The following is a 12,649-nucleotide window of genomic DNA, read 5'->3' as shown; positions in this document are numbered from 1 at the left end:
GATCAGACCCATTTAAATCTGAGTCTGTCCTCCACTTCTCTTAGTTATTTTTATTTATTTATTTATTAACATCTTTATTGGAGTATAATTGCTTTACAATGGTGTGTTAGTTTCTGCTTTATAACAAAGTGAATCAGTTATACATATACATATGTTCCCATATCTCTTCCCTCTTGCGTCTCCCTCCCACCCTCCCTATCCCATCCCTCTAGGTGGTCATGAACCACCGAGCTGATCTCCCTGTGCTATGCGGCTGCTTCCCACTAGCTATCTATTTTACATTTGGTAGTATATATAAGTCCATGCCACTCTCTTTAGTTATTTTAAATTAAACTTTTTCCATGTTAAAAAGAAAAAAATATTGTTTCCACCTTGTTCACAGCTTGGAAAAGTGTCTGGAGGAGTATATAAACAACTGCCCTTGGGATGGGAGCAGAAGTTCAGGTGGAGTCCCTGAAGACAGGGAAATGTAAGAGTGCCCCTCAAGGGCCACTGAATTCAGGAGGTCTCTAATCATGCTTGAGTGTGAGTCTTTCAAAGAGGTACTACCCGAGCCTGACGTGTAGAGGTTGGTCAGGTGGAAGCACATCTTCTTGATGCATTCCACTTCCTGCTGTAGGAAGTGGTGCTTTCAGAAGTCACAGACACGAGGAGCTGTGCTGTCAGAGCCCAGAGGATGCAGATCTATTAGGGCCAGCTTCAGTTCTTCTCCTCTAAGGCATCCAAGGTGCAACCTGACTCATCTTGAGATGGCTTCTGTTTATCCTCAAAGAAGGCACCATCACTAAACTAGTTTTGCAAGGAGGCATTGGTGCCTTTGTGCTTCTGCCCTGACAACTTCCAGAAGTGGCACACACCCTTTAGAGGGCCACATTGTTGCAATTAAAATAGTAGCCCAGGGACTTCCCTTGTGGTGCAGTGGTTAAGAATCTGCCTGCCAATGCAGGGGACACAGGTTTGATCCCTGGTCCAGGAAGATCCCACATGTTGCAGAGCAACTAAGCCCATGCGCCACAACTACTCAGCCTGCACTCTAGCGCCTGTGTGCCACAGCTACTGGGCCTGCGTGCCCTAGAGCCCATGTGCTGCAACTACTGAGCCCACATGCCTAGAGCCTGTGCTCTGCAACAAGAGAAGCCACTGCAATGAGAAGCCCACGTACCGCAACGAGAAGCCCGCGTACCGCAACGAAGAGTAGCCCCCACTCACTGCAACTAGAGAAAGCCCGTGCCCAGTAATGAAGACCCAACATGACATAAATAAGAAAGAAAGAAAGAGAGAGAAAGAAAAGAAAGATAGAAAGAAAAGAAAGAAAGAAGGAAAGAAAGAGAAAGGAAGAAAGGAAGAGAAATGAAGAAAGGAAGAGAAAGGAAGGAAGAAAGAAGCCCAGAGACAGGTGTTAGAGATTCACAAATGCAGCTTGGCCAGATAGTGGATAGTGAGTGGTCTTGGCCTCATTTGAATAATTCTGAAGGATCTGGGAGCTCTTGTTGGAGACAAGGCACTGGCCACAAAATACAGTGTTAGCTGGTCTTGGAGGCATGAGACGTGAGCTGGTTCAGAGGTACTTTGGAGGCTGAGGTTGGACAGAACATTGAAGTGTGGTCAGAGCCTAGAAGGAGAATAGTCCTGGGTTATCTTCCATCCAAATACTGTTGAATCAAAAGACAGATCTGTGAAGGCTGTCAAATGAACCATCTCATTTAATTTTTATCCATTGACTTGCCTCTCTATATCTCACTTTGAGTAATCAGATATAGCTGCCAATCTCAAACCTTGTCTTCAACTGTGTCTAATCCGTCATTTAACCAATTTTATTTTCCATTTCTTTTGTTTTAATTGACTCTTCTTTTAATCTGCCTAGTCATTCCCCCTTCTTTATTGGCCCAAAGTATAGTAATACAAGTTATAGTGCAATTTTTGGCACCCACCCTCAGGACAGCCCTTTCTCTCCCCTTTGCTTACCATTTACTATTCCTAGATTTAGTTTTAATTCACTTGGGGGGAGGCTGAAAGGAGGTGGGACTTTTCAAGAACAAAAAAATCCATAAAGGTATGTTATATCTAAAGTATAGTTGGGTTTTTAAATTTAATTAATTAATTAATTTATTTATTTTTGGCTGCATTGGGTCTTTGTTGCTGCGTGCAGGCTTTCTGGAGTTGTGGCGAGCGGGGGCTGCTCTTCGTTGTGGTGCATGGGCTTCTCATTGCGGTGGCTTCCCTTGTTGTGGAGCACCGGCTCTAGGTGTGCAGGCTTCAGTAGTTGTGGCTCGCAGGCTCTGGAGTGCAGGCTCAGTAGTTGTGGCACACAGGCTTAGTTGCTCCGCAGCATGTGGGATCTTCCCGGACCAGGAATTGAACCCATGTCCCCTGCACTGGCAGGCGGATTCTTAACCACTGTGCCACCGAGGAAGCCCTGGGGTTTTTAAAAAATCATTTACTCTACCTTACTGATAGAAGTAGAATTCTCTGGGCCCCTTCATATCCTCAAGGACTGATAAACTCTTAAAATTCCAGTATTTGGAGCAAATGTTTGTTGAATTTAGGCTTACTATTTTATAAAAGGAAGGGAGAGTTGGTATATTCATAGACTCATGAAGGTACAGAGAATTACATTTCAGTAGACTAGTGAAAAAGTCTCAAGACCTCCATCATCAACAAGAGGCCTGGAAATAGCAGATGTTCAACCCTAAACCTTGACACTGGGTACCTGAGTCCTATCAGTGGCACCCCATTGTTTTTAGACAGTGAAATCTTCAATGCAGCTCAAAGCCATGCGAAGTCCGGCCCCACAATCAACTCATACTATTCTCTCTTTCTCATTGCCTCCCCCCGCCTCCCTCCCCCTCTTTTAAAAGAGAGTTTATTTTTTAGAGAAATTTTGGGTTTACAGAAAGTTCACAAGATAGTATGTGTAGTTCCTAAACACTTCCTCTTCCCCAGAGTTTCCCCTATTCTTAACTTCTTGTATTAGTGTGGTACATTTGTAACTGGTAAGTCAATATTGCTACTTATTATTTTTTTTTAATTAATTAATTTTGGGCTGCGTTGCATCTTCGTTGCTGTGCACGGGCTTTCTCTAGTTGTGGCAAGAGGGGTCTACTCTTTGTTGTGGTGCGCAGGCTTCTCTTTGCAGTGGCTTCTCTTGTTGCGGAGCATGGGCTCTAAGCATGTGGGCTTCAGTAGTTGTGGCACTCGGGCTCGGTAGTTGTGGCTGTCAGGCTCAGTAGTTGTGGCACACGGGCTTAGTTGCTCTGCGGCATGTGGGATCTTCCCGGACCAGGGCTCGAACCCATGTCCCCTGCATTGGCAGGTGGATTCTTAACCACTGCGCCACCAGGGAAGTCCCAATATTGCTACTTATTATTAAAGTCCCTAGTTCACTTTGGTGTTCACTGCTTGTGTTGTACAGTTCTGTGGGGTTTCACAAGTGCATAATGTCATGTATCTAACATTACATTATCATATAGTCTGATCACCCTAAAAATTCCATGCCCCAACTTTTCACTCCTTCCCCCATCTCTGTTCCCCACTCCAAACTCCTGGCAACCACTGTTCTTTTTACTATCTCTGTAGTTGTACCTTTTCTAGAAGTCATATAGTTAGAATCATACAATATGTAGCCTTTTCAGACTGGCTTCTTTCACTTAGCAATGTGAATTTGAGGTTCTCCCATGTCTTTTTGTGGTTTGGTATTTCATTTGTTTTTATCATTGAATAATATTCCAATGTATGGATGTTCCACAGTCTGTTCACCGACCAGAGGAGCTCTTGATTGCTTCCAGTTTTGACAATCATAAATGAAGCCACTGTATACATTCGTGTGCAGAATTTTCTGTGGACATAAGTTTTCATCTCACTTGGGTAAATATGTAGGAATGTGATTGCTGGATCATATGATAAGACTAAGTTTACTTTTGTAAGAAACTACCAAACTGTCTTCCAAAGTGGCTGTACTATTTTGCATTTCTACCAGCAATGACTGAGAGTTCCTTTGTTTCCATACTCTCACCAGCATTTGATATTGTTAGTGCTGCAGATTTTAACCATTCTAATACATGTGTAGCAGTTCTCTTGTCTATTTTTTAATTGGATTGTTATTGTTCAGTTTTTAAGAGTTCTTCATACATTTTGGAATGTACAAGTCTTTTATCAAGTGTGTGTTTCACAAACATTTTCTCCCAGTCTGTAGCTTGCCTTTTCATTTCATTTATAGTGTCTTTTGCAGAGGAGGAGTTATTCGTTTTAACCTATTTTTTCTTTCATGGATGATGCTTTTGGTGTTGTATCTAAAAACTCATCACCAAGCCCAAGTCATCTAGATTTTGGCTTGTGTTATAGCTTCAAGAAATTTTAGAGTTTTGTGTTTTACATTTAGCCTGTGACCTATTTTTAGTTAATTTTTGTGAAAGCTGTAAGGTCTGGATTAATTTTTTTGCATGTGGATGTCCAGTTTGAACATCTGTTGAAAAGGCTATCCTTTCTTCATTGAATGGCCTTTGCTCTTTTGCCAAAGATCAATTGGCTGTATTTGTGTGGTTCTATCTCTGGGCTCTTTATTCTGTTCCATTGATCTGTTAGTCTGTACTTTTGGCAATACCACACTGTCTTGATTACTTTATAGTAAGACTTGAAGTCAGGTAATGTAAGCCTGCTGATGGTGCTTTTCTCGTTTTGTATTTTGTTGGCCATTCTGGGTCTTTTGCCTTTCCATATAAACTTTAGAATCAGTTTGTCTATATCCAAAAATAACTTCCTGGGATTTTGACTGAGATTGCATTGAAATCTATGGATCAATGCATATTGTGCCATCCTGACAATATTGAGTCTTCCTATTCATGAACATGGATTATGTCTCCATTCATTTAGGTCATCTTTGATTTGTTTAATCAGTTTTGTAGTTTTTCTCAGATCCTGTACATATTTTGTGACATACCTAATTATTTTATTTTTGGGCTACTAATGTAAATGTCATTATATTTTAAATTTCACATTCCAATTGTTTATTGCTGGTATATAGCAAAGGAATTGATTTTTTAAAATTTATTTATTTTATTTTTGGCTGCGTTGGGTATTCGTTGCTGCACGCGGGCTTTCTCTAATTGCAGTGAGCAGGGGCTACTCTTCGTTGCAGTGCACGGGCTTCTAGGCATACGGGCTTTAGTAGTTGTGGCACACAGGCTCAGTAGTTGTGGCTCTTGGGCTCTAGAGCACAGGCTCAGTAGTTGTGGCGCAAGGGCTTAGTTGCTCCATGGCATGTGGGATCTTCCCAGACCAGGTCTTGAACCCATGTCCCCTGCACTGGCAGGCGGATTCTTAACCACTGCACCACCAGGGAAGTCCCAAAGCAATTGATTTTTGTGTATTAACCTTGTATCCTGAAACTTTAATACAGTGGCTTATTAGTTCAGGAGTTTTTTGTTCATCTTTGGGATTTTCTACAACAATAATCATGTAACTGGGAACAAAATCAGTTTTATTTCTTCCTTCCCAACCTAACTGTATACCTTTTACTGTTATATTGCATTAGCTAGAACTTCCAGTATGATGTGGGATAGACGTAGTGAGAGATCCTTGGCCTTGTTCCTGATCTTAGGAAGAAATCATCTAGTTTCTAAACATTGAGCACAGTGTTAACTGTAGACTTTTATAGATTTTGTGTGTGTATGTCATGTTGAGGAAGTTCCCCTCTATTCTAGTTTGCTGAATGTTTATCATGAATATGTCTTGGATTTTGTCAAATGCCTTTTCTGCATCTTTTGATATCATATGACTTCCTTAGCCTATTGCTATGATTACATTAATTGAACCAGCTTTGCATACCTGGGATAAATCCCACTTGGTCATGGTGTATAATTTTTTACTATATTGCTGAATTCTATTTGCTAACACTTCGTTAAGAATTTTTCTATCTCTAATCATGAGAGATATTGGTCTGCAGTTCTGTTTGTGTTTTTACTGTCTTTGGCTTTGGTATCAAGGTAATAAAACAAATTGGGAAGTTTTCCCTCCTCTCTCCTATTTCAGGAAGAGTTTTTATAGTCATGTTAATTCTTCCTTAAACAGCTGGTAGAATTCTCCAATAAAACCATGTAGGTGTGAAGATTGCTTTGTGAGAGTTACAAAATTACAAACTCAATTTCCATAATAGTTATATGGTTATTCAAATTATACATTTTATATTTGATGAGTTGTAGTAGTTTGTACTTTTTGAGGAATTGCTGCATATAATCAAAGTTGTCAGATATATGTGTAGAGTTGTTTGTGGTATTCCATTATTATATTTTTAATGTCTGCAGGGTCTATAGTAATATCCCTTATTTTATTTTTGATGTTAGTAACTTGAGTCTTCTCTATTTTTCCCTTTCAGTCTTGTGAGAGGTTTGTCAATTTGATTGAACATTTCAAAGTTTTTTGTTTCATTTGTGTTTCTCAATTAACTTTTTTCTGTCCCATTCATTTCAGCTCTTTATTTTTGCATTCTGCTTGAGTTTATTTTGCTTTTTTCCCCCTAGTTTCTTGAGGTAGTAGCTTTGATTTGCGATCTTTCCTCTTTTTAATTGAAATATAGTTGGTTTCAGGTGTACAGCAGTGGTTCATATATATATATATATATATATATATATATATATATATATATATATATATATATTTTAGATTATTTTCCCTTATTGGTTATTACAAAATATTCAGTATAGTTCCCTGTGCTATACAGTAGGTCCTTGTTGGTTATCTGTTTTATATACAGTAGTGTGTATATATTTTCACTTTCATTCTGTTAAACATATATCTTAAAATTTCCCTTGAGACTTAACCCATGAATTATTTAGAAGTGTGTTGTTTAGTTTCTAAGTGTTTGGAAATTTTCCTTTTAGCTTTCTGTTATTGATTTCTAATTGATTCCATTGTGGCCAGAGGACACATTTTATATTATTTCAATTCTTTTCAATTTGTTGCGGTTTGTTTTATAGCTTAGGAATGGTCTATCTTGACATATATTCCCCAGGTACTTGAAAAGATTGTGCATTCTGTCATTGTTGAGTGGAGTGTTTTTTAAGTGTTTAGATCACATTGATTGATTGATGGGATGATGTTGAGTTCTATATCCTTGTTTCTTTGTGTTTTTTGGCCGCACCACATGGCTTGTGGGATCTTAGTTCACTGACCAGGGATTGAACCCGTGGCCTCAGCATGAAAGTGCAGAGTCCTAACAATTGGACCGCTAGGGAATTCCCTTTGCTGATTTTCTATCAAATTGTTCTATCAATTGTTGAGAGAGGGATGTTGAAGTCATTAACTATAATTTTATATTTGTCTGTTTCCATTCATTTCTGTCAGTTTTTGCTTCACATATTTTGCATCCTTATTACTTTGTACATAAAAATTTAAGATTGCTGTCTTCTTAGTGGATTGACCCTTTTATCACTATGAAACATCCCTCCCTATCCCTAAATTTCTTGCTCTAAAGTCTACATTATTTGATACCAATATAGCCACTCCTGCTTTTGATTAATGTTTCAAAGTATATCTTTTATTCCATCCTTTCACTTTCAACCTCCCTTTATCATTATATTTGAAGTGAGTTTCTTACAGATACCATATAGTTCATATAATTGGGTCATATTTTTAATGCACTGCCAATCTCTGTCTTTAATATTTAGTGTCTTGTTATTTAAGGTAATTATGATGTATGCATATTTAAGTCTGCCATTATTTTTTATTTTCTGGTTCTCTACGTTTAACATTTTTCTGTTTTCCTGCCTATCTGTGGGTTAATTGAACATTTTTTTAAAATTCCATTTTGATGTATCTATCGCATTTTTGAGTGTACCTCTTTCTATAGCTTTCAGAGTGGTTGCTCTAGGTATTACCTTATAAGTACATAACTTGTCACTGTCTACTGGCATCAATATTTTACGTTTGAGTGAAGTATAAAAAACTTACCTCTCTTTATGCCCTTGACCCTCCCATTTATAATTGTCTTATTTCCTGTATATACATTGAAAACCACAATAGACAGCTATAATTTTTGCTTCAACAAACGTAATTTAGAAAACTCAAGAAAAATACAGTGTACTGTATTTATCCATATTTTTACTTTTTCTGTTCTTCCTGATGTTTCAAGATTCCTTCTTTTATCATTTCCTTTCTGTTTCAAGAACTTCCTTTAGTCATTCTTTTAGGGCAGGTATGCTGGAAACAAGTTCTCTTAGTTTTCCTTCATCTGAGAATGCCTTGATTTTCCCCCTTCATCCCTGAAGCATATTTTTACTAGATATAGAATTCTGCATTGGCAGTTCTTTTCTTTCAGAATTTGAAAAGTGTTGTGCCACTTCCTTCTGGCCTTCATTGTTCCTGATGAGAAACCAGTTGTAATTTTCTTTTACACACATAAAATGAGACATTTATTATGCCAAAGAATGGGCTTTATTTTTCATTTTCCCAAAACACTAAAATAGCACACGGCATAGTAATTTAGCACACAATATAAACTAATATATGCAGTCAGACAATTCTGAAATTGGTTAAGTCTTACTTTGGGACTCCTTAAAAACTTACACTCTTAAGTGCCTTTTATCAAAGTTATTAACACACAACAAAAGGAGTTAACCCAGAAAAATCTAAGTGTAAGAGATACCTTGACTCCTATAAACTGGAAACCTTCTATAAGGGAAATACTTGATTTGCCTCTCTATAACTGAGCAACGACAGATAGCCTCAAGCTCCTTTTTATTTCAAATAACACTGCTAGGGTTCCTAATTAGAGAAAGGTTTATCTAAAGGTAAGGTTAATGTTGCAACTTTCACTGTAGGGCCTCCATTTATTGCATTTGAAGTGGAAGGAAAGGCATGTGAGAAGAGAAATCAAATTTTGTTGACCAAAATTATTCTACAAAATGTAGAAATGGGGCTTCCCTGGTGGCGCAGTGGTTGAGAGTCCACCTGCTGATGCAGGGGACACGGGTTCGTGCCCCGGTCCGGGAAGATCCCACATGCCGCGGAGCGGCTGGGCCTGTGAGCCATGGCCGCTGAGCCTGCGCGTCCGGAGCCTGTGCTCTGCAATGGGAGAGGCCACAACAGTGAGAGGCCCACGTACTGCAAAAAAAAAAAAAAAAAAAAAAAAAAAAAAAAAATGCAGAAATGGTAACAGCTTACCATCAACTCAGCCTGGCTCAGAGCAAGTACAGAGGGGTTGATTTTACAAATATCTACTTCCATTAGATGGTCAGAGACAGTCTGGAGAGACAGTATCTGGGACCGTAGCACTTTAGAATGGGTGTTGAAGGCATATTAAATGCTTCATTTAAATCTTTAGGGTCTAATCTGATATTTATGTAGGATATATCAATATTCTCCTTGAAATGGTTTCCCAATCCTGAATGTCTTTCAAGCACAATTAAAAAGTCAAAAATTTCCTTCCATATCAACCAGCTTTCCATGAATTTGAATTCCACTTACTTTAAGTCTATCTGGTCATACAAACCAAAGCAGGAGCTTCATGGCTGCATGGTTTGCATCCAGACTTAATGCAAAAGAAATCATTTAGGACTTTTAAAATTAATCTATTTTTATTGTTCTGCTTGTACCTTAATTATGACATAACAGATTTGCAAATTCAAAAGCTTGTAGAGCCAGTAATGCCAGTGTTATCTGCAGATCATTTGAGGTACTTTTTTCACATGAAAGCATTTTCTTGTATTCTACTGTTTGCTCTGAAAACATGAGCTTTGAATGGCCAGGGAAAACACATTTTGTCTCATCATTCAAGAATATTTGGGGATGTGCTGCAGCAGTGTAGACAGGATGGAATGCAGGCAAGACAGTTCCAACTCAGAGTCTAGCCTCTCCAGAAAAGCACTTGGTGGTTCAGCCTCACAAATCCCCATTTCTGACCATTTTTGAGAGGATGGTAGTCCTGACTCCCCAGGCTCTCCTTTGTGGCTCTGTCCTCTGTGGCTCTCAGTGGCAGTGGGCCCTCCTCCCAGCCAGTGCCTCACCTGAGCTTCTCCAGTGCCACAGGACACCCCAGCAAAACACTCTTTTGCAGGAGCAAAGAACAGATCCAGTCTTCCTCTGAACAGCTGCTGAAGCTGAATTTCTTCTTATTGATTCTTGCAAACATGGAAGTGCTTTGTTGCCATCGTGAAGCAAGAAGCTGACCTCACTCAGATCATTTTCATTTCCAGTGTTAACTCCTCATTTTGTGAATTACCATTTACATCAACTGCAAGCTTATTCGTCCTGGAAGTTGTATCTGATGGGCAAGGGCTCTCCTGTGTTCTGTTAAGTCTATACAGTATTTTGTCTGAGTCATCACCTGCTCCCTTCTCTTCTGCGAGGCGGATGCTGAGTCCCTGACTCTCTGATGTCAGGTGTTCTCTGATGCCCCGAGCCTAAGGACACGTCTGTCAGTCCGAGGAAGGCCTTCGACGGATCTCAATATGAACCTGCATGTGGACTTTGAGCATCATGGAAGCTATGATGAAGACGTAGGGGAAGTTGATGCGCAGCCACCAGGCCAGGTCTAAGACAAGCAGTATTTGGGTCAGCCCCTTGCAGAAGACCCTGTAGGAGCCGGTGGTGGCCGAGTATAAGAGCCAGACAGCCCCACAGAGCTGCTGCCATATAGACCCACCACCGTGATGTCTCCTGGCCTCTGCCCTGGCAGGTAAGATGTCATTTCTGACTGCTTTCAATAATTTTTCTTTTTTGGTTCCAGAAGTTTGAGTATGATGTGCTTTTGGTGTGGAATTTTTTTAGTTTATCCTGTTTGGAGTTCATTCAGCTTTTTGAATCTATAGGTTTTTATGTCTTTTGATAAATTTGGGGAATTTTTTTAGAAACTATTTCTTTGAACACTTCTTCATCCCACACCATCTTTCTCCTCTCTTCTGGAATTCCAATGATATGAATGTTATATGTTACAGTCTCAGATTTTCCTGAGGCCCTATTTTTTATTATTTTTCAGTCTATTTTTATCATTGTTCAAATTGGCTAATTTCTATGGTTCCATTTTCAAGTTCATTGATTCTTTCCTCTATCCTCTTTATTCTGTTGTTGAGCTCATTCTTGGAGGGTTTTTTAAAAATTTGTTATTGTATTTTTTTAGTTTTAAAATTTTAAATTGGTTTTTCTTATATATCCTACCTCTTGGTTGAGACTTTCTACTTTCTTGCTGAGACTTTTTCATTTATTTCAAGTGTTCATAATTGTTTGTTGAAGCATTTTTATGATGGCTGCTTTAAAATCCTCGTCAGGTAATTCTAACATTTGTGTCATCACCGTATTGCTGTTTGTTGGTTGCCTTTTGTCACTCAAGTTGAGATCTTCCTGGTTCTTGGTATGATAAGTGACTTTTCATTCAAAGTGATTTTTCATTGAACATTTTGGATATTATGAGAATCTGGGATCTCATTAAATCTTGTGTTTTAGCAGGCCTCCTCTGATACCTGTTTTTTTTGTTTTGTTTTGTTTTTTCTTTTTGTGGTACGCGGGCCTCACCGCTGTGGCCTCTCCTGTTGCAGAGCACAGGCTCCGGACGCGCAGGCTCAGCGGCCATGGCTCATGGGCCCAGCCGCTCCGCGGCATGTGGGATCTTCCCGGACCGGGGCACGAACCTGCGTCCCCTGCATTGGCAGGCAGACTCCCAACCACTGCGCCACCAGGAAAGCCCTGATACCTGTTTTAGCTGGCCTCAGGTACTGTTCCAGCTGGGGAACAAGACACTGCCTCGTTACAGCCAGATGGAGATGGATGTTCAGGTTCTCCTCTCTGCCTCAGTTGACACATAGAGGGGAGGGCTCCTTGTCACTGCTTGGTAGAAATTGGAGTTCAGGCTCCACAGTAGGCTGTGCTGACATAATTCTGGCTAGGAAGGGGAGCACCCTGATGCTCTTCATGTATTCTCCATTGACAATGCAGAATGGTAGATGGAAGTGCATGAATGGCCTCAGTTCTGCTGAGAAGTGGGAAAAAGTTCTGTCAGTTAGGCTTCCTCTGACACTTCCTAGTGGAAGGGGCAGGGCACCTAACAGGAAACGGGAGAGGAGCCATGTTAGCCCAGGTGGAGATAGAAGTCCAGTGTTCGCATGTGTTCTCCACTCACACTGCGTTGGGAGAGACCCCCTTTACCACCTGACCTACTGGAGCATTTTGTTGTAACCTGGAAAGGGTGAAAGTCTAGGCTCTATACATTATCTTTGCTGGTAGGGTCTTAGTTTTGTTGTTGTTTTTGTGTGTTTGGCTTGAATAGAGGGTTTATTACATAAAAGTTTCTGTCTTGTGGGCTGCCCCTTTCCTGGTCCATTGGCTAAAGGGAGTAGGCTTTTCTTGGGCCTTTCTTTATCTGCACTCAGAATTTCCAGGTGGCTGCCTTTTCCAGTAATCACTATAGAATATAAGACCAATAACAAAATCCAGGGAACTTACCACTGTATTGTTCCTTGGTTCCCAGGATTCCCCTAGCCAGTCTGCCTTCTCTCTTCCCCCTTTCAGAATTTTATATTTGTTTTATATATCATGTTCATGGTTTTTAGCTGTACTTAGCAGGAAGAATAGGGAAATGTTTGTGTACTCCATATTTTGGAATAAGAAGTCCTTTCTATTTTAGTGTGATGGTATTGTGGTACAGTCTTTAAAGACATATATT

At 39.8% G+C, this 12,649-nt stretch overlaps 1 protein-coding gene across 1 annotated transcript; it reads right to left on the bottom strand.

The window, feature by feature from the left end:
- Positions 1-8,421: 8,421 nt before the first annotated feature.
- FAM220A (family with sequence similarity 220 member A) lies at positions 8,422-10,626 on the bottom strand. The gene is given in 3 exon segments (XM_067708890.1): positions 8,422-9,788; positions 9,791-10,102; positions 10,449-10,626. Coding segments are annotated over 3 exon segments (690 nt in total). The 3' UTR covers positions 8,422-9,588.
- Between the last annotated feature and the right edge of the window lie 2,023 nt (positions 10,627-12,649).

This window comes from Pseudorca crassidens, chromosome 16 (genome assembly GCF_039906515.1).
Source record: "Pseudorca crassidens isolate mPseCra1 chromosome 16, mPseCra1.hap1, whole genome shotgun sequence".
Taxonomy (NCBI): Eukaryota; Metazoa; Chordata; class Mammalia; order Artiodactyla; family Delphinidae; genus Pseudorca; species Pseudorca crassidens.
This window is presented reverse-complemented; position numbering and strand designations above follow the sequence as displayed.